The sequence below is a fragment of the Pelodiscus sinensis genome, chromosome 3, assembly GCF_049634645.1.
Source record: "Pelodiscus sinensis isolate JC-2024 chromosome 3, ASM4963464v1, whole genome shotgun sequence".
NCBI lineage: Eukaryota > Metazoa > Chordata > Testudines > Trionychidae > Pelodiscus > Pelodiscus sinensis.
In genome coordinates this window covers 74,789,843-74,809,342 of record NC_134713.1, presented here as the reverse complement: position 1 = coordinate 74,809,342, position 19,500 = coordinate 74,789,843, and the positions used below count along the sequence as shown (strand labels likewise).

Here is a 19,500-nt window from a genome sequence, read left to right as displayed (position 1 = left end):
CTGATGTCCTGCTGGAACCAGTTCTGGCTGGCCTTAAATGTGATTCAGCGTCCAATCAGTGTGGACGCGCTATTTCAAACTAGCAAAAAGCTATTTCTAAATGCATTTTGTGTCTAGATGCGTTATTTCGAAATTAGATATTTCAAAATAACGCTGTAGCATAAGCATACCCTTAGACATTTGTCTATGTGACAAAGCCAGCCCGTTGTACCCAGATAGGATGATTAAACTAAAATCTGTGAAGGAAAAAAATGCTTGTGCTGAGGAGGTGGCAAGACAGGCCTTTGGAAAGGAACATCAGTGCTCCCCTGCCAGCACCTGATATCCCTCCTCACTCTCCTGTTCCCAAGAAGGAACGACACAGGGAGTAGGGGGATGTGGGAGGTGGGGGTGCAGGCAATCAAGCAGCAGTAGGCACGGGAGACTTCAGGGAAGGAGCAGGCCCACCACAGCCCTAGTGTCCAGTGGTGTGGTGGCAGTGGCTGTGCCAGGGAAGGCTTAGCCCTTGGCCTACTAGCAACCCAGGGAGGGATTATGTGATGGCTACCTGTTCTGTTTACTCCCTCTGGGGCATCTGGTATTGGCCACTGTCAGCAGACAGGATACTGGGCTAGATGGACCTTTGGTCTGATCCAATATGATGTTCTTACAGTAAGCTGTATTTTGGGTGGTGGCTGAGTGAGAATCCTGGGTGGAGAAAAGGGCAAGACCCAGATCCCTGTCTCACTGGTGTAAGCCTGGGAAACTTTGGTGCAGCTATTTAGGTTTGAGCCAGCATAAGTGAAAGCAGAATCTGTCTGCAAACTTTCATTTGGCTTCTTAATGAAGCTAGCTACTGAAAGAAATCTTGTTTACAACCTTCCTCACTCATCTCCTCCCCCCCTTCCGCCACCCTGCCACTCAGCTTTCTATTTTAGTCGCTTTGGATGGCACTATTTGAGGAAATAGCCCAGTTCATTTATTATTTTGTTTTAATGAATGTAGTGAGGGTCTGTGTGACTCATGGGATGTGGAAGTTGCTCCGGTAATTGCTCGTGACTGTTGAACTGCAGAGTAATAGCTCAGAAATATCTGACTTTACTTAAAGGCTCACACTTCAAGGCCTGCACTAGTCAGTGCCTCTCCCCCTCCCTTCCGTTCTGAAGAGGACTGGGGGTGGGGAAATGCAGCATTTTGTGATGACCACACACTTGCACATAATAGCATTACTGGTTACTGCCTGAGAGCCCTTGACATTTTCCCCCCTTGTTTCCATTTCCTTTTCTGTGGATATGAATGAAAAGTGTGTGCGTGCGTGTTATAAACATGATTTAAGCCTCGTCACGTCTATGGGAGATCTGTATTATCAGTCCCATTTCACACATGGGAAAATTGAAAAGAGAGAGTTTGAATAACTTGCACTCACAGATGGAGACCAAGGCAAAGCAGGGACTCCCAGTCTGTATGCTAACCACAAGATTATGCATATGTCCTCGCAGCAAATGCTGTGCCTGCCAGAGCTGGCTTGAATCCAGCTGGCACAGGTAACAGTAACAAGGCTGCGCACTGCAGGCTAGCAAACCAAGTACATAGCCAGGATCCAGGCTAGGTTTATGCTGCCCACATTGAGCTCTTCTCATTGCTAAGTTACCTGTATTAGCCGGATCCAAGCTAGCTCAGAGACTGTGCACAGCTCCTGCTGTATAGATCCTCACTTCTGCTGCGACTTTGTCAAAACTTAAAAAAACAACAAGTAATCCTGCAGCACCTTAGGGTATGTCTACACTACAGCGTTATTTCGAAATAAGATATTTTGAAATAACGCGTCTACACACAAACTGCAATTCGAAATAGCGTTTTGCTATTTTGAAATTGCGCGTCCACACGGAGTGGACACTGATTCACATTTAAGGCGGGCCGGAACCAGGTCAGGCAGGGCATCAGGTCAGGACTTACTGTGTGGGAGCTTCCACCCTGAGGAGCACTTAGAGCCTCCCTGGTCTGCCCCACTGAGGACTTGTGCCTCATTCCTCCCTCATGTCCTTCCACTTACCCTCCCCCCAGCCCTCCCTTCCTCATGTCAAATAAAAAACACGTTTTTTCATAAATACAAACTCTCTTTATTTAACAAAACTGGGGAGGGGGGAGAAACTCTGGTGAGACTAGGGAAAGGAGGCAGGAAAAGGGAGAAGAGAGGGTGGGAGAGGGGAGGGAGAAACCTGGGAGGAGGGAGCTAGAAGGGGGAAGCAAGGGGAAGAAGGGGGAGGGGAAGCTCAGAACTCAAGGGTGGGGGGTCTCGTCGGGCCAACTGTCTCCCAGCACAGCGGGTGCGGGAGCCTTGGTGTCCCCAGGGGGATGGGGAGGGGATGGAGGGTGAGGAGGGTGTGGCAGGAGGGAGAGAAGGAGCGGAAGCTGGGGAGGCAGCAGGCGCTGGAGCGGCAGGAGGCAGCATGCTCTGCACCAGGGTCTGCAGGTATTGGCAGATGGCAAGCAGCTCCTGCATAACTCCCTATCTTCTTGTATCCAGTGCTCCACGGTGCGGTGCAGGGCTCACAGGGCCCCCAGGTGCTGCTGTTGGTACCCCTGCAGTGTTCAGGTGATCCTGCGGAGCCCTCGGGTGCAGGAGCATATACCGGGTGGGGTGGTGCACCCTGCACACACAGGTGGTGCGGCTGTAGAGAAAGAAGAGAAGTGGTCAGTTCTCCCTGGAGGGATAGCGGGGGAAGCCCAGCCCCACTCTGCAGGGTGAGAATGACCGTGCCCTGCACCGTCAGAGCCGCTGTGCTTGCACAAAGGCCATAGTCGGCATGTCCGGCTATCCCTGGGAGTGGGAGCTGCCCTGAGACTGCACCCATGCCCCTGTGCTGTGTATAGTGCGGCTGAGGTGGGGAGGAGCTGTCCCCTGCCTCAGTGTAGAGGGGGCTTGTGAAGGGAGGGCATCCTGCTGTCAGAAGCGGCCCGAAGCCGGCTGCAGCAGCTGGCGCCCTAGGCGGGGTGGCTCAATTGGCGCCCCTGCCTGCACAGCTGTCAATGGCCGTGACGTCATCGGGGGCGCCCCGGCATCCTGTGGTGTTGTAATCATCAGGTGCCCAGGCCAGCGGTGTCCTAGACAGCTTGCCTAGGCTCACAGGCCACCCCTGCCTGCTGTGTCCTGCCCCGGGGCCAGGAGTGTGTCATGTGTCTTCTCACATGCGTGTGGCTATCAGGCCAAGGCCCCTGTGTGACAGCCAGCTGGAGACCCCTGTCCAAGGGTGGCACGGCACATGCTCACACAAGCACAGGTTGCTGCATGATCCGTGGTAAGCAAGGCCCACACGCGTGGTCCCTGGTCTCCCTCCCTGCACCCCCCCTGTAAGGGGACAGAGATGGCACTCACATGTTGTGGCCTCCCCGAAAGACCCTGGTGACTCTGCTGCTGGGACAACTCGGGGGTCCTTGTGGCGTGGCACCCTCCGTCTCGGCTTCTGCGGCTCCTCCTCTATGCCCTGGTCAGGGCCCTCTGCTCCTGGATCAGTGCCCCCTCCCGCCCCCTCCCGGGGTGGCCTGGACTGTCCTGACTCCCAGGATGCGGTCTAAATCACCAAAATAGGGGCAGGTGTCTGCCCCTGTTGGGGAGCTGCCCCGTGTGGCCCTGGCATATGCCTGCCATAAATCTCTTATTTTCATGCGCACCTGCTCCTGGGGGTGCATGTGCCCTTTTGTGGCCATGGTGGCAGCTATCCAGCCATAGATGCTAGAAAAGTTAATTTGAAATAACAGCTGTTATTTCAAATTAACTTTGACATGCAGAAAAAAGGAGACTAAAGGGGAATATGATAGAGAATTTTAAACTCATGACTACTGTGAAGAAAGTAAATAAGGAAAAGTTATTTACTTCTTTCCATAACACAAGAACTAGGGAGGCACCAAATGAAATGAAAAGGTAGTGGGTTTAAAATAAACAAAAAGAAGCATTTCCTCACACGATGTATAGTCAATCTGTGGAACTCCTTGCCAGAGGACGTTGTGGAAACCAGGACTTTAACATGGTTCAAAAAAGAACTAGATAAATGCATGGAGGATAAGTCCATCAATGACTATTAGCCAACATAGATAGGAAAGGTGTCCCTAGCCTCTGTCAGAGGCTGGGAATGGGAGATAGGAGATGGATCACTTGATTACCTCTTCTGTTCATTCCCTCTGGGGCACCTGTCATTGGCCACTGTCAGAAGACAGGATACTGGGCTACATGGATCTTTGATCTGTCCCAGTATGGCCATTCTCATGGTTTTATGATCTTATGTAAAGCCCTCAGGTTATTGAGAGTCCCCCACATCCCTAGGTAAATAGCCCCTATACAAATTTGCACTGTATTTTTAGCCAGAATTTTTCTAGCTGCAGCTTTCAAACACTGAATCATGCGATGATGGGTGCACTCCTGGGGTGCAGTTTGCGAGCCATAAGAAACCCCTAAACCTTGCTCACACTCTTTCGTTGCTCAGACACGCAAGCGCCCTAACCAGAACGTTATCCCCCAGAATAGCAGGTGGTGCCACACATCCAAACTGAGCTATCTGTGAGTGCTTTACCCAGAGCCATCCTGTCCATAGGACAGTTTGGGGTGACTGCCTTGGGGCCTGTGCTTTCGTGGTGGTAGGGTGTCCTGAGGCAGATGTCCCAGCTGTCCTATGTATGGGACAGTCCCTCATATAGCCCGTAAAGCCCAGGGCAGCCTCAGGGATTATCTGGGAGGCCTGGCACTGGGTGAGAGCAGGGATTGTTCCTCCCCCCTTTCCCCCCCACACTCACTGATGACAGGAGCTGTATGAAGCAGAGCAATACAGCAGTCTGCTTCTCTCTGCCACCAACTGCAGTGGTGGGAAGCAGAGGTGGGAAGAGGTAGGGTGAGGGCTTAAGGAAAGGTGCGGAATGGTGATGCGGGAGGGGTCAGGGACAGAGTTGCCCCTTGGGACAACCCTGGCTTTACCTAAGACATCCAAGTACAAATAGCAAACCCCAGCCAGTTTCCCCACTTCCCAGGCACCCCTCCCCTCCTGGGCTACGTCTAGACTGGCATGATTTTGCGGAAATACTTTTAACGGATAAGTTTTTCCGTTAAAAGTATTTCCACAAAAGAGCATCTAGATTGGCAAGGATGCTTTTGCGCAAAAAGTGCTTTTGCGCAAAAGCATCCGTGGCCAGTCTAGACGTGGTTTTGCGCTAGAAAAACCCGATCACCATTTTTGCCATCGGGGCTTTTTTGCACAAAACAGTTTTTAGCTGTCTACACTGGCCCTCTTGCGTAAAAACATTTCCAGAAAAGGGCTTTTGCCCGAACGGGAACGTCAAAGCATTTGCGCAAGAAGCACTGATTTCGGACAGTAGAACGTCAGTGCTTTTGTGCAAAATCAAGTGGCCAGTGTAGACAGCTGGCAAGTTTTTGCGCAAAAGCAGGTGCTTTTGCAGGAAAACTTGCCAGTCTAGATGTAGCCTTGGAGTATAAGCACTGCCATAGGGATCTGTGCTACTGAAACATGTGGGTGTCAATATGATGCCACATAATGACATTTCAGCTTTATAAAATGCCAGAGAAAAAGTCTAGGAAATCTCTCTCTCTCTCTTGCTCGCTCTCTCTCATGCACATGCATACAACTTAGAATTTAAAGTTGTAAAACCAAGCGCTCAGAAGTTGGAAATGCCAGAAATGCTGTTGCCTGTACAACCTCAGATGACTCATCTTGTGGGTATGCATTATGATAGTCTTCAATTATGTGATCACATGCTACCTTTCCCACCGTATCTCTGCCTCGTTCGGTGAACAGGATTGACTGCTGCACTGGGGAGGAATCAGGATTACGTAGCTTAGAAGGCTGTTGAGCTGAAGGACTTCTTACTCTGACTCCTGTAACCCTTATATCCCAAGGACTGGGGAGTCAGTGTTCTTCTTCCGACTTCCTGATGTGTAGACAGTGCCAAAAGCCAAATTAAGCTACTTGACTTCAGATACACAACTGACATAGCTCAAGTTGTGTAGCTTAATTTGAGTTTTTCCCTGTTGTGTAGATGTACCCTCATTTGTTGCATAAATTCAAAGATGCATTGTAAATATAGCAGAGGATTTCAGAGAAAGAAAGGAGGATTTAATAATTAAGGAAGATGAATGCCATCCTGGAGTCTATTCTTGCCTCTCCCATAGAATTCCTATGTAATGCTGAGCAAGTCACTTAAATTGTGTGTTCCTCATTTTCTGGTTGCCCAACTTGAAACCCCTGGGACCTGATTTGAAGAAGTGCTAAGTTCTCTTATCTATAACTGAAGTCAGTTAGAGCTGTACCTGAATACATAAAGGGCTAAGCATTATAAAGGGCAAGGAGTGCAGGCCACAGAATGTGGGACTATATTCTGGAAAGCAGAGACTTTGAGGATTATAGTGGACAAACAACACAACATGAGCTTCAAGTGTGATGATTTGCAAAAAGGTCTAATCAGTGATCTTTGCTATATGAACAGGGGAGTAGTGAGTGGAAGTTGGGAGGTGATTTTCCCTCTATATCATTGATGAGACCAATGGTGGAACAATGCATCTGTTTCTTGTGGTCACATTTTAAAATGGATGTTGATGTACTATAGTGTGAAGATAGGCAGGCTGCAGCCAATTCCTTACCATGCAAGACCTGAAGAGCTCAATTTGTTTAATTTTCAAAAAGTTGATGGAGAGGGGCCTTGATGACAGTCCCTTCCAGGGCGAAAATACCAGGTATCACAGTGGTCTTTAATCTAGTCAAGAAAGGCATAGCAGTAACTGACATCTGGAAGTTGAAGAATTGAAGAATTTGAAATTAATCACATTAGAAATAAGGCACAGTGAAGGAGATTTAAGCATTAGAATAAATGACTGTGGGAAGTGATGGATTCCCTTTCTCGACGTCGTCAGATCAACTCTGGATGCTTTTCTGGGAGTATTGCTTTAGCCAAACATCGTTAGGATCAGTAGAGGGAACTCAGACTGAATGGTCCCTTCTGGCCTTAAACCCTACAAAAGTATTCAGGGGGTCTCAAATTTGGCATGTCAAATCAATGGTAATTTATCTTAATTTCTTTGTCTGAGCTCCTACCTGCAAAAAATGGGGAAAATTCCCTTCCTTCCTGTAGGAGGTTTGTGATAGTAAATTAGTCTTCATGAAGAATGCAGATGCTGCAGTTAAGGCTATGATTTAGTCATGACAGTCACGGATTCCACGACTTTACCAGACCTCGGCGACATATTTGGCTTCAGCTGTCAGCAACTGAAGCTGTGGCTAGCACCATGGCTGTAGAGCCGGGGTTATATTCCTCTGCCCCACAGCTGGGGCTCCAGTCAGAACTGTATTCACTTTTCTGGGGCCCAGGGTTATTAGAGTTTGTGGGGGCCCCTAGGAATTTGGAGTGCAAGAGGGGGCTGGAGTGAAGGGGCATATCTGGGGCCAAGGGGTTTGGCGTGTGGGAGGGGGCTCAGGGCAGGAGGTGGGGGTGGGGGTCTGGGAGTTAAGTTGCAAGAGGGGACTGGGCTGGGGCATGGTATTGGAGAATTTACCTGGGGCAGCTCCCCTTCGGCGTCACAGGTACCACAGACTTGCGGGGGGTTTGGCTCTTCCCTAGATGAGAGGAGGAGTGGGTAGGGCATAGAACTACCTCCTCTTCCTCCAGCTAAGCACAATTGAACACAGGGGCTTTAGTAGCTGCAGCCCAGGGCCCCACTATAAGATCTGTGCTTTTGATGGTCTAGAGATCTTTTTGCAGGAATCCCTTTTCCTGGGGCTGCAATCCCTAAATCCCCTTTCTTAATTCAGTCCTGCATGCACTTCTCCTGCCCCCAGCTTCTGCTGGGGCTGCAACTGAGGCTGTGTTCTCTTGCCTCATGGCTTCCACTGGGGCCTGCAGCCGCATCTGTGCAGCCCTTCCCAGCAACTTGTATGATTATTTTTAATAAAAATCACTGACCTGTCACAGGCTCTGTGAATTTTTATTCATTGCCTATGACCTGCCTGTGACTTTTATTAAAACTAACTGACAAAGTCTTAAACTCAACTATAGTAATAAGAAACCTAGAAAAACACAAAAGGATTAGCTGCATTTTCAGATTTTAACAATTCTGAAGTGTCCAGCTGAAATAAAAAGGACATACATTTGTAATTGTCCAGGGATGTTTATCTTTATGGTCTGCTCACCTGATCTGCTTTCTGATCTGCAAATGAAATAACCTTGGAATGGCATAAAACTTGCATAGTGAATCCTCTCCACTCTCCCTTCAATTTTCTACTTAAGTGTTCATAGCAGGGGTGGGCAATAATTTTTAATGGGGAGTGTCAGGACTGTTCCCCACTCTGGCATTCTGAGTGCAGAAGGTGGGGGTCTACAAAAGACCTTAAATATCTTGCCTCTATAGGCACTGCTTACAAAAAAAACCTCCCCAGAGTCACAGATGCACTGGCTCAGGCAAATAGGCTGCCACCATTAAGTGATTTAAACCCTGAAAAAACAGGAAGAAAGACTTGAATTTCTCCCAGGGGTACCCCAGCTCTTTTGCCACAAGAGAGCTTAAAAAAAGAAAAAAAAATACTGAAAACAAATTGTGTCTCTGCTAGCTGACCTCTTAGGCTGGTGGGGGAGAGGGATGGGACACACACACACAGACCTGTTACCTTCCAGGCCAGGAGAATCCAATCATCACCTTAAAAAAGGTGTTTTTATTTACGAAACAAAAGATGTACTTGATAAAGCATACTTGGTTTGCTAGGTGTAACAGAGAAACTATGAAAAGAGCAGATTAAAACACAACGGAAAAAAACATTATCTTTGGAAGCAGCTTGGGGTACAGTGAATGGGGGAAGGAAAGGCACATGAATTTCACACAAATAAGTTTTACCAAACAGCAGAATAAAGAAAAATAACTTGTTCGTGACTAAATCTACATTTTCCCTTTACTCACAATCCATACTGATCCATACTTCAAGGCCCAGTCCAGTCCCATGCCAATATGACTTGTAGGCTTGGTAAGTCTGTGTGATTATTTCATCGTGTTTCTTCAGCTACTAACTGGTAATTCTCACAAAGGAAGAGCAGAATCTTCAGGGGGTAACCGAGTTAGTCTGTCTCTTTGCACCACATGCCCCTTGGGCCAGGGGCTCCATGTGTTATTCCTGCCTCCAGCCCAATCTTGCAGCTGCCATTGCCCGATTTCTGGCCAATGGAAACTGCAAGATTGTGGTGAGGGTAGCACATGGAACCCTTCCCGCCATGGTACAGCATGCAGAGATGCACAGAGCCCCCACAGCCAGCTGTTTTGAGTGGCATTTGGGGGGTGCAGCAGGCACAGAACCTGCCCGAGGCTCCTGCTGGGCTGTGGAAAGGTGATGGGCTAGATTAGGTAGCTTGGTGGGCCAGATCCAACCCAAGGACTGTATTTTGCCAGCCCCTGGTTTATAGGATGAATGAAAGGTAGAAGAGCAGTTAAAGAGAATTTCACGTAATAGGTGTGAAATGAGTTGGTTTTGCGGGTCTCTTTATTATTACTTTGGGAGGAGGTTACACAAACTTAACCATAAAAACAGGGAGCAGTATTTTTTACAGCATTGTTGACATTCACATTATTCGGTGGTTTTGGAGTTGTGATTCGAAGAGGTGTTTAAGTTTTATTTTTAAATTAAAGTTTCTAACCTTCAAAGTTACAGAGAAAAGCCTGAAAATGTGAAGCTTAAAAGGCATACAACTCAAAGTCAACTGAGAAGAATGTAAAACTTACAACAACTTTAAAATCCTTTGAAGTTTTTTTTAAGGTCTGACTCACAATATTTGAACCCTTAAGGATAGGCAATACAATTGATCATTTAAATTGGCTCAATCTGTTATCTATGTACCAGGTTGGGTCTCTCTCCCCCACCCGCCCAAATAGCTAGTTCTACCCTTCCACAATAGTGCACATGTTAATGGGGCATCCTCAGTATCTCAATGGCAAGACTGGTGGTTTGTCCACAGAAGGAGAGTAGGTCTCTTATCTAGCTTCAGCTCAAGTTGCCAAATCACAGCCAAGCTCTGCTGTTGCTGCTACTTAATGCCTTCAGTGATTCTAGCAAAACTCTGCCTTTCAGAAGCATTCCTCAGAAACAACATTCTAGCTGCTGAGTATCAGAGGGGTAGCCGTGTTAGTCTGAATCTGCAAAAGCGACGAGGAGTCCTGTGGCACCTTATAGACTAACTGAAGTGTAGGAGCATAAGCTTTCGTGGGCAAAGACCCACTTCGTCAGATGCATGTAGCTGCTGAGTAATGCTTCTGAAAGGTAGTGTTTTAATTTCTCTGTGTGGAGTTTTGAGGGCATCACTTCTATGACTCATGTTATGTGGATCAGTAATAATTAAAATGTTAGTCAACATTTCTTCTATTGATTAATGAATATCAGGAGTTTTGCTAGTCTTATTGGTCCTGAATCAATAGCATCATTTTTAATTTTCATCGAGTTGTAGGAAACCTCAAGATTGCTCCTATTCTGAAAAAGTTGCTTTAGTTTCAACGGACTTCCATTCCAATAATCATTAAGAGCTGCTGTAGTGCTTGGACTAAAGATCATTAATATGTACTCAGTAATGCTACTCTTGTTGAAATTACAGAACACATAATATGTGGTGTTATCTTAAATTTATTTGAACAAAATATATAGATATTGATAGAGGCCCTCTTAAATTGAGCATTACTAGCAACAGCAGAAACACTATATAGTCCCAAACTGAAACCAGTTGTATCTTTGTAATTTTACAACTATTATAGTTAAGAGGTCAAGGAGACTTGGCATGTTTGCCTTTAAATCTCAGACAACATTTTCTGCAAGAAACCAGCAACTAGATTAAAATTACTCTTGATAGTTGAAAATGAACATAGTGTGTCAATAAAAAGTTATTTGAAAAAAGTAATCCATGATGAAAACCAGGAATGAATTACTGTTGTGTAATCATACAAACGTATAAAATCATTCTTCTTTCTAAATTATGTACTGAAAATTAAAACCATTATTTAAGTGCCTAAATATAAGGGGCTGCATTTGGAATTTAACATAATCAAATTCAGTAGCCCCAGGATTTCACAAATTTGCATAACATTATGCTAAATTTAGATTTGGCATGTGAAGTTTTCAATTAGTGCTGGATGATATACAAATGATACTATTTAATTAAAAATTGTACATTTCAAATTTTCAGTTCCTGTGAAAAGGATGAGGTGATGAAGATGGGATGGGAATTAAATACCAAAAGATACTTAGCCGGTTTGTTTGAGTATCTGAATGACTGGGATTTATAACCATTCTTAATGGCTATAGGCTGCATATGGTAAACCAGTGATAATTTTTGAGAGCAGGACATATATTTTGGGGTAACTTATGCAGCCTTGCTGATATGGCAGAGAGGTACAATTATCCATTTACAAGATTTAGTTCTGAATAAGCATAAATTTACACAACTAAAATGATCTTTTCTGATGATGATATACTGAAAAGTATTATCTGTGCTTATGTATGAATAGTTTGTGTAGGGGCATCATTATTTACCCGTCAACCATTCCACTCAAAGAAAATCTCCAAAGCCCACTGTAAATGTCAACGTTATATGTTTTATTTTTTTATCACGTAATTCATTTAAACCTCACAATATCCATGATTGACAGAAATAAAAAGACATTAGGCAATGAAATGAGAATATAAAATACATGATATGTAGAAAGGCAATCAGTGCTTTTAGTCCATTCAGAAGATAGTAAACAGGTGAAATGACTTTCAAAACTTCAACTCACTGTCTTTAAAAACAATACAATTCAAGTGATTTTTATTTCACCTTGTAAACAACATACAAGTCAAAACGGACAATGAGGTAATCTATACTACAAAGGATAATTTAAAACCACTAGATAAGACACAGTATTAAAGACATTTAGAAATCAGTGTTCACTTTGGTCTCTAGTATGCTTATTGTTATTATTACCATGAGCAACACATACTAGTTAAACACAGTCTGGTGAGGTTTGTCAACCAGTTGTTGCTTAAATAATAATTCAAGAGGTAGTCAAGACCATCATCCTTTCAAAAGCTAGTTACTCTGACATTTGGTTTACTGACAGTGGCAGTAAATAGTTTGGTACTTTCCAATATTCTCATAAAAATTCTACCAGAGTCATTGAATTGCAGCCCTGTTTAAGTATAAAAGTATAGATCAACCTCACCAGTCTACAATTATGACAGAGGCAACACAACCAACATATCTTAAAGAGGCTGTTGATAGTAACCAAAATACGGTCTGGTGCATTTAACAAGGCTTTGCTTGTATCTAAAACAAATAATCAAATCTCATTAAGATAATTAGAAAATTAAAATTAGTGCATCTGCACAGGTACATATCTTTCCCAATTACTTTTAAATCCAGCACAGGGGAATACACATATATATTTTTATGATACACGTTTTCTTACAGATAAATTAATTTAAATTAATTTTAAGACTTAATGAGATTTCTCATGCTTTTATAATTCTTCTTACAAAGAATGTTACAAGATCTATAAACACTTTTATGGGGCTCTATTCACAAAACTAAGTATATAACAAAGAAGTAACTCTGAAATAGCACTGGTGCAAAATAAAATTGAGCCATAAAAGGGAGGGGAGCTAAGATCAAAACATACTACTTTTGGCAGTCCCCAAAAGCTGATTAAAAGCAGAAATGTTTTAGAGGCTAAAGATGCCAAATTCATCAACTACAACCAAAAACACTTTTCTCCCAAAATAGGCTTTTTTAAAAATTAAAATAAATGGTTTCATCTTTTCAGTAAGCATGAGTGAACCTTGTTTTAAGTTTTTATGGGAAGGGGAGAAATCATCCCACAATGTTGTCTGAGAGGAGATCGAATCCAGTATCTTTTTGGGGGAACTGGGAAGGGATAGATGTATAAGGAAAGAAATTCCCCATGCTTTAAATTTCATCTCCAGTAGTGTGGGAAAGTGAGGAGTATATCTCTTTCAGAAACTATTTTAATGCAACTGTGTAGACTGGTTCTAATGTGAGGTGTTAGTGCACATTTAGTCAGGAATATGGGAATCAAGCTTCTCTTATAGTTGGTTCCAAAATGGAGAATACTCTTCATTTCATCATCAAAAGTGACAAAACTATGGGAGGACCCCAAAACATGGATCATCCCCATAAATGTATAGAATTCTTAAGGACCTGCCAAGATCCTTCTCTTAGGCCAGGTCTACACTAAGGGAGAAAGTCGACTTAAGATACACAACTCCAGCTACGTGAATAGCTTAGTTTCCGTGACATCCCCACTGTGGGAGATTGACAGGAGAAACTATCCCGTTGACTTCCCTTACTCCTCGTGTCCCAGTGGAGTACCAGAGATGATGGCAAGCACTATCAGGAATTGATTTAGCAGGTCCTTACTATACATGCTAAAACTAAGCCCGAGAGATTGATCTCCGCAGCATCAATCTCCCAGTAAGTGGAGACAAGCCAAGAGTCTTTTCAGGTAGCTTATTTAATCTGAGAAATTGGGGATGAAACCTAGACTTTCTATTGCAATCCAGTGCTAATCAATCAGTTACTTATCACAGCTCTGTAGTTCTGTAGTTAGCTTTAGTTTCTGTGTTTTGTTTTTGTTTTTTGTGAACAGTGCCCACAATCTTTTTGATGAAAAAAAAAAAGCTGTAAAGAAATGTTTGGAAACTTTACACAATTTCAAATGGATGCTTCATTTTAAACAAGTGTTTGCCCTAAAGTATGCAGTGGTGAATTACCAATTTACATATATAGTACAGATAAAAAAGTATGTACCATAGATCAACAGCCGCCTTTAAGGCCAGAGCAGCACAAATGTGTGTTTATGCAGTAAGTATGAGGTAGCCTTTTGCTGTAAACAGAATAATAATTTTATTGTTATCTATGTAAACGAAGTGGGCATGATACTTTTTTTTCAGAAGGCCTGAGCACGTATAACTGCCACTGGAATTCAATGGGAGCTGCAACTGCTTAGCATTTCTGAAAATCAGACCCTATGAATGTAAAATCACAAATATTCACATAAGCAACCAGTATAGGAATACTGCTTTATCACTTATTTTCACAGGAAATCATAATACAAAAAAGTTGATATCTGATGATAAGAAACGTAGGTATGTCAACTCAGAGGTAGTTATTATTATCAGTATATAATACTTATATTGAGATATAAAGGTCAAAGTCTATTTGGTTTTTTTCTGAGTAAGCAGGCCTGTAGGCTATTCTGTAAAGAAAGAAAAACATTATATGGTATATTCCCTGAGCTAAGTTCTTTGTCCTGAGTAGTTATGTAATAGTGATAACATTCTAATATACAAAAATAAAACCTACGCTTTCAATAATAAGATAGGTTTGGTATGTGCTCTTAGCAGTTCAGTCTGGTTTTGGTGCACAAAACTATTTCAAACAGCACCAGTAAGGTCTATATATCAGAATTACTTACTTCCTAATGATCTCAGCTCTGAACTTTTTATATGTAAACAGGGAATGACCAATGTTCAAATCCACAATTGCCTATTTCTATAAGGAACTTTGGTTTAGATTTTCAAAGTGACCTAAGTTTTGCATCTTTGCTATTTCACCTGGTTATTACACCTGCTAGAAGGTTAAGCAATGCCACTTTGATTTGTCTACATAATTTAAATAAGTTTACAATCCTCACATAAGGCAAGGAAGTACTTCTCTATAGATACATCACATTCAATATCGTCAAAGGTAAGCTTTGCATCACGGCATACTGAGAACATCAGTACAAACCATTGAGATTCTCACAAACACTGTCATGGAATTCAGTCAAAGTTCATCTACAGGACTTACACCCTTTACTGAGGCAGCTGATCCTTATCTATTTACTGTAGCAGCAGCAGCTACAATAGAAGTTTCATATGACAAGACAATTTGAGGAGGGAGGCCTTGCCAACTAATGGGCTGATGCACTGCTGGTGTAAGGCCACTGCAGCTAATGGCATGGCATTACAACAGATATGAATTTGGCCCAGTATTGCCTTTTCCTACATTATGTTTCTTTTTTGATTATCTGAGCTTAAACCTACCTTCCCATCTCAGTTTTTGTAACAGCCTATTGTTTATTGCCAATGCTAAGGATTATACAGGTTTCCCCAAAGAAATTACACGTGCAGTGGGATGGCTAGAAGGATATTTTCTTAGGCATGGTTTATTAATCTGCCAATTACAAATGGACCATGTTAGGATGGCCAAAGTGCAGCCCATGGGTTGGTTAAAGTGCAGCCCAGCAAGTTATATGATGGGGCTTGCAGACATGTTCATCTTTAGTACAGAGGAGTGGTCATGGCATGTATTGAGCCAAGGCTCGTCTGCAGTCTTCTCCATTTCATGGACAGCAGATGGAGTCTTAGGGCTTCTGGCAAATGTGCCAATGTTCGCATGTCCCTGCTCTAAGGACACTCTGCATCAGATCTGTATGTTGTTCACTCAGGGTATGTCTACACTGCAACACTATTTCAAAATAACTAGCGCTATTCCAAAATAACTTAGTCCATGTCTACACAGCAGGCAGTTATTTCAAAATAGTGTCAAAATATTGTCAAGCTGGAGGATTTCTTACTCCAACTCCTGTAAACCTCATTGTACAAGGAATAAGGGAAGTCGGAGGAAGCGTGCTCTATTGCGAAATAAGTGCTGTGTAGACGCTCCCTATTTCGAAATAAGCTATTTCAAAATAAGATATGTAATTGACATGGTTCAATTTGCATAGCTTATTTCGAGGTAAGCCTGGCAGTGTAGACACACCCTCAGAACTGTACCTGTACTACATGCCTAGCAGGGGAGTTTGATCAATTGTAAGTGCCCATTCATTTTTATTCTCCATAAGGGCTGTACCCCAATATTTCATTAACTTTGTATTTATTTTCCTTTAACTTAAAAAAACCCTAGGGAGTTCTCACCAGGACTTTCAGTAGTAAACAAGGGGGTAATCCCCTTGATCTGTCCACTGACACAGGGGGACAAATTGGGACTAAGCGAAGCAGCTGCCTACGCCACCCCTCCCCCCCAAGATTTTCACAAGCGCAAAGGGGAAAACAAGGTGTGATAGCTTGGTACTACTCAAACAATAGTTCCTACCAACTTACACATTCTCCCCTCATACAACAGTGATCTAACTTAAAATTCAACCATATTCATTTAACACAACATTTGCAATCTCAGCACAGAAACTACACATTCATTGTCTTTTCTGGAGCCTTAACTCCAAAACAAAGATTGTGGCAACTTAATCAAGGCATGCCCTTTACAGGTGTGGAGGAAAAAACCCCCAAACAAACAAAACATTACTACACATTGGGGATCAAGAACAAAATATCTACCCAGAATAGAGGGTTAGGGGAATGTCTTAATATTCTTAGTACCGTCCACAGAGGTGCTGGAACTGGAGATGTTGGGGTGCTGCAACACATACTGACTAGAAGTGGTTTCCATTATATACAAGGTTTTCAGTTTGGTTCAATGGCTCTCAGCACCCTCACTACACCTATTGTTCCAGCACCTTGGTACCATATCATTGGCAGCTTTGGGAGGCAAAGTATCCTTTGGTCTGTAGAGAAGTAACAGTCGTGCTCTTAAATGGTTTTTAAAGCATGTTTCAAGGTTGCTTCCAGGAACGAGAATCTAAAAGCATTCTGAACTATGACTACTGCTTCACAATTGATGATGTATCCTGGGAAATGGAAACTGTTCTGCTGGTGTGTGTATGCCTACATATACAGAGATAGCAATTATAGATCTGTATACAGACAGACAGAAAGACATTACAGAGACACATGCACTCATGCACATCCACACACACAGGAGGTAAAACACAAGACACCCTGCTCAACTGTAATTTGCTTGGAGTGATTTGTCTATTAAAAAACATAAATTCACAGTTCTCAACAGTAGTTAAAATTTCAGGTCAGCTACTGATAGTGAAATTATTTCCCCTGTACTTGCATGAGGTAGACATTCCAAGAGGGTAAAGAAAATTGAAAGGTTATGACAAAGTTTTAAGTTTTTTTCCTTTTTTGAACAGAAGGCCCCTTTTTGCTTTGTTCTTCAGGTGATGCAGATAACTTACTGGAGGAGGCTTCTTGCGGAGACCTGCCTGAACGTTCTAAGATTTCTGACCTTCCCTCCTGAGAATAGGATGGAGATGAATGGCCATAAGCCCCTCCCCCTTCTCTCAGGAAAGCGGAAGTGGAAGGCTGTGGTTCTGCTTCATATCTTCCCTGAGAACTAGTGGGCTGTTGTGTAACAGTTTTATGAGGGCAGTTAGCCACCATGTGCATGATGCTCTGACAGTAATGGCACTTCTTTGGCTGTGGAGGTAGACTACATTCTTTAGCATGATGATCAAGGCCACCGCAATTGTAGCATCTACAAATGAAAAAGAGAGTTTGTTATAAAATACATCAATAGAAATGTTCTTCAAGAAAGAAAGAAAGAGATGTGTAACCATTTTTTAATTTAACATGGAAAAACACAACACATTTGTAAAACAGTGGGTTTCCTTCCACTCAATATTTTATAGCATTTATTTCCTGATTGCAAGGATTTAAAGTAAGATTTTTTTTCAGAAGTTTCTGAGTGATTTAGCTGCACAAGTTCCATTGAAAGTGGTTAGGACTTGTACTCCTCAATCATTTAGGGTATGTCTACACTACCCTCCTAGTTCGAACTAGGAGGGTAATGTAGGCATATCGCACTTGCAAATGAAGCCCGGGATTTGAATTTCCCGGGCTTCATTTGCATAAGCGGGGAGCCGCCATTTTTAAATCCCCGCTTGTTCGAACCCCGTGTAGCGCGGCTACACGGGGCTCGAACTAGGTAGTTCGGACTAGGATTCCTATTCCGAACTACCGGTACACCTCGAAATTAGTCCGAACTACTTAGTTCCACGAGGTGTACCGGTAGTTTGGAATAGGAACCTAGTCCGAACTACCTAGTTTGAGCCCCGTGTAGCCGCGCTACACGGGGTTCGAACAAGCGGGGATTTAAAAATGGCGGCTCCCCGCTTATGCAAATGAAGCCCGGGAAATTCATATCCCGGGCTTCATTTGCAAGTGCGGTATGCCTACATTACCCCGCTAGTTCGAACTAGCGGGGTAGTGTAGACATACCCTCAGCTACTAAAAAAATCTCACCTTCATTTAGGCGAGATTCTACCACCTTCATTCATATATCCCTTCACGAGCACTTTAGTATCACTGTCACAGAATCTGGCCCTCAATTAGAGTCTGAGCCAAAGCTCACTGAAGACAGTGGGAGTCTATTTACTGACTGTAAGCCCCGGTGTACATTAGGGTGTTATTCTGAAATCTGTACTCCTTTCCTTGAGAAGTAACGCTAATTTCAAAATCATTACTTCGAAATAGTGTTAGTGTGGCTGCTCCACTGCTGCTATTTTGAAATAACTGCTCGCCAGAGTAATTCGACCTAATCAGGGCTGGCCCGAGCCCTTTTGGCGCACTGGGCCTGGGCATGCGGCACCGCCCCCAGGCGCACGGTGCATGCGCGCGCCCGCCCCCAGGGTGCATGGTGCATGCGCGAGCCGCCCATGGCCACTGGTGCGCAGCCTGGGGCCCACACCCAGGACGCATGGCACATGTGCTGCCCGGCCCGGCCCAGCCAGCACTGCTAGCGCGCGCGCTGGGCCATGCAGAGCTCCGCAGCCATGCGGGGAAGGGCGCTGTGGGAGCCGGGTGCGTGGTGCCTGATGGCAGCTGTAAGGGACACCACACACCCCTTACAGCTGCCATCAGGCACCCCCCATTGGTTGGTGCCCTGGGCAGCTGCCTGGCTTGCCCATGCCTCAGTCCAGCCCTAGACCTAATTACTCCCCAGTGTTTCCTGGGGCTGTACGTCAAGGTAGAGCATCCACATTAATGCAATCTGCATCGGACTAATTTCGAGACTTCGCCGTAGTGGGGAATCGCTGTTTCAATTTTGTAAAATCAGGAGTTATTAAGTTGAATTTAGTTTTTTCAAAATAATTTTCTAGTGTAGACATGACTTAATAGATCAAATCCTCAGGCCAGATTTTCAAATGTATTTAGAGGCCTAAGGATGCATTTAATTAGCTTTAAAAATCTGGCCTACATACATAAGCGTGAAGTTGTAAGGGTACTTTTGTGCAAGACCCAATAGTCCTCAATGCAGTGTGCAAAATATTAGAAAAATATTAAAGGAAAAATAATAATTTTCTATACCTTTCAGTGGCAACAAAAGTTAAAATAGTTTATTACTCTGTAAAAATAGATGTGTGGACTCTATCAAAAGTACCCGGGGTATTTCTCTATAATAATCTCAGAGAATGTGCTTGGACTGATAACATTAGAATGATCCACTAGAGGGCACCAAATATTCAAATGTGCCCACAAAAAAGTCTGTAGCTCATGTAATATAGATTAAATATCTTCTTCACTTAAATATTTTAGCAATAAGCTGTTGGAGTGC

General features: G+C 43.6%; 1 protein-coding gene across 5 annotated transcripts in view; it reads right to left on the bottom strand.

Annotated features, from left to right (window-relative positions):
* Window positions 1–12,490: 12,490 nt before the first annotated feature.
* LIN28B (lin-28 RNA binding posttranscriptional regulator B) overlaps window positions 12,491–19,500 on the bottom strand; it is a 148,545-nt gene continuing 141,535 nt past the window's right edge. For all 5 annotated transcript variants that reach the window (XM_075923940.1, XM_006118448.4, XM_006118447.4 and 2 more), the window contains one exon: window positions 12,491–17,421. In XM_075923940.1, the coding sequence (XP_075780055.1) occupies window positions 17,052–17,421 (370 nt within the window). In that variant the 3' untranslated portion in view covers window positions 12,491–17,051. The remainder of the gene's footprint in view (window positions 17,422–19,500) is intronic.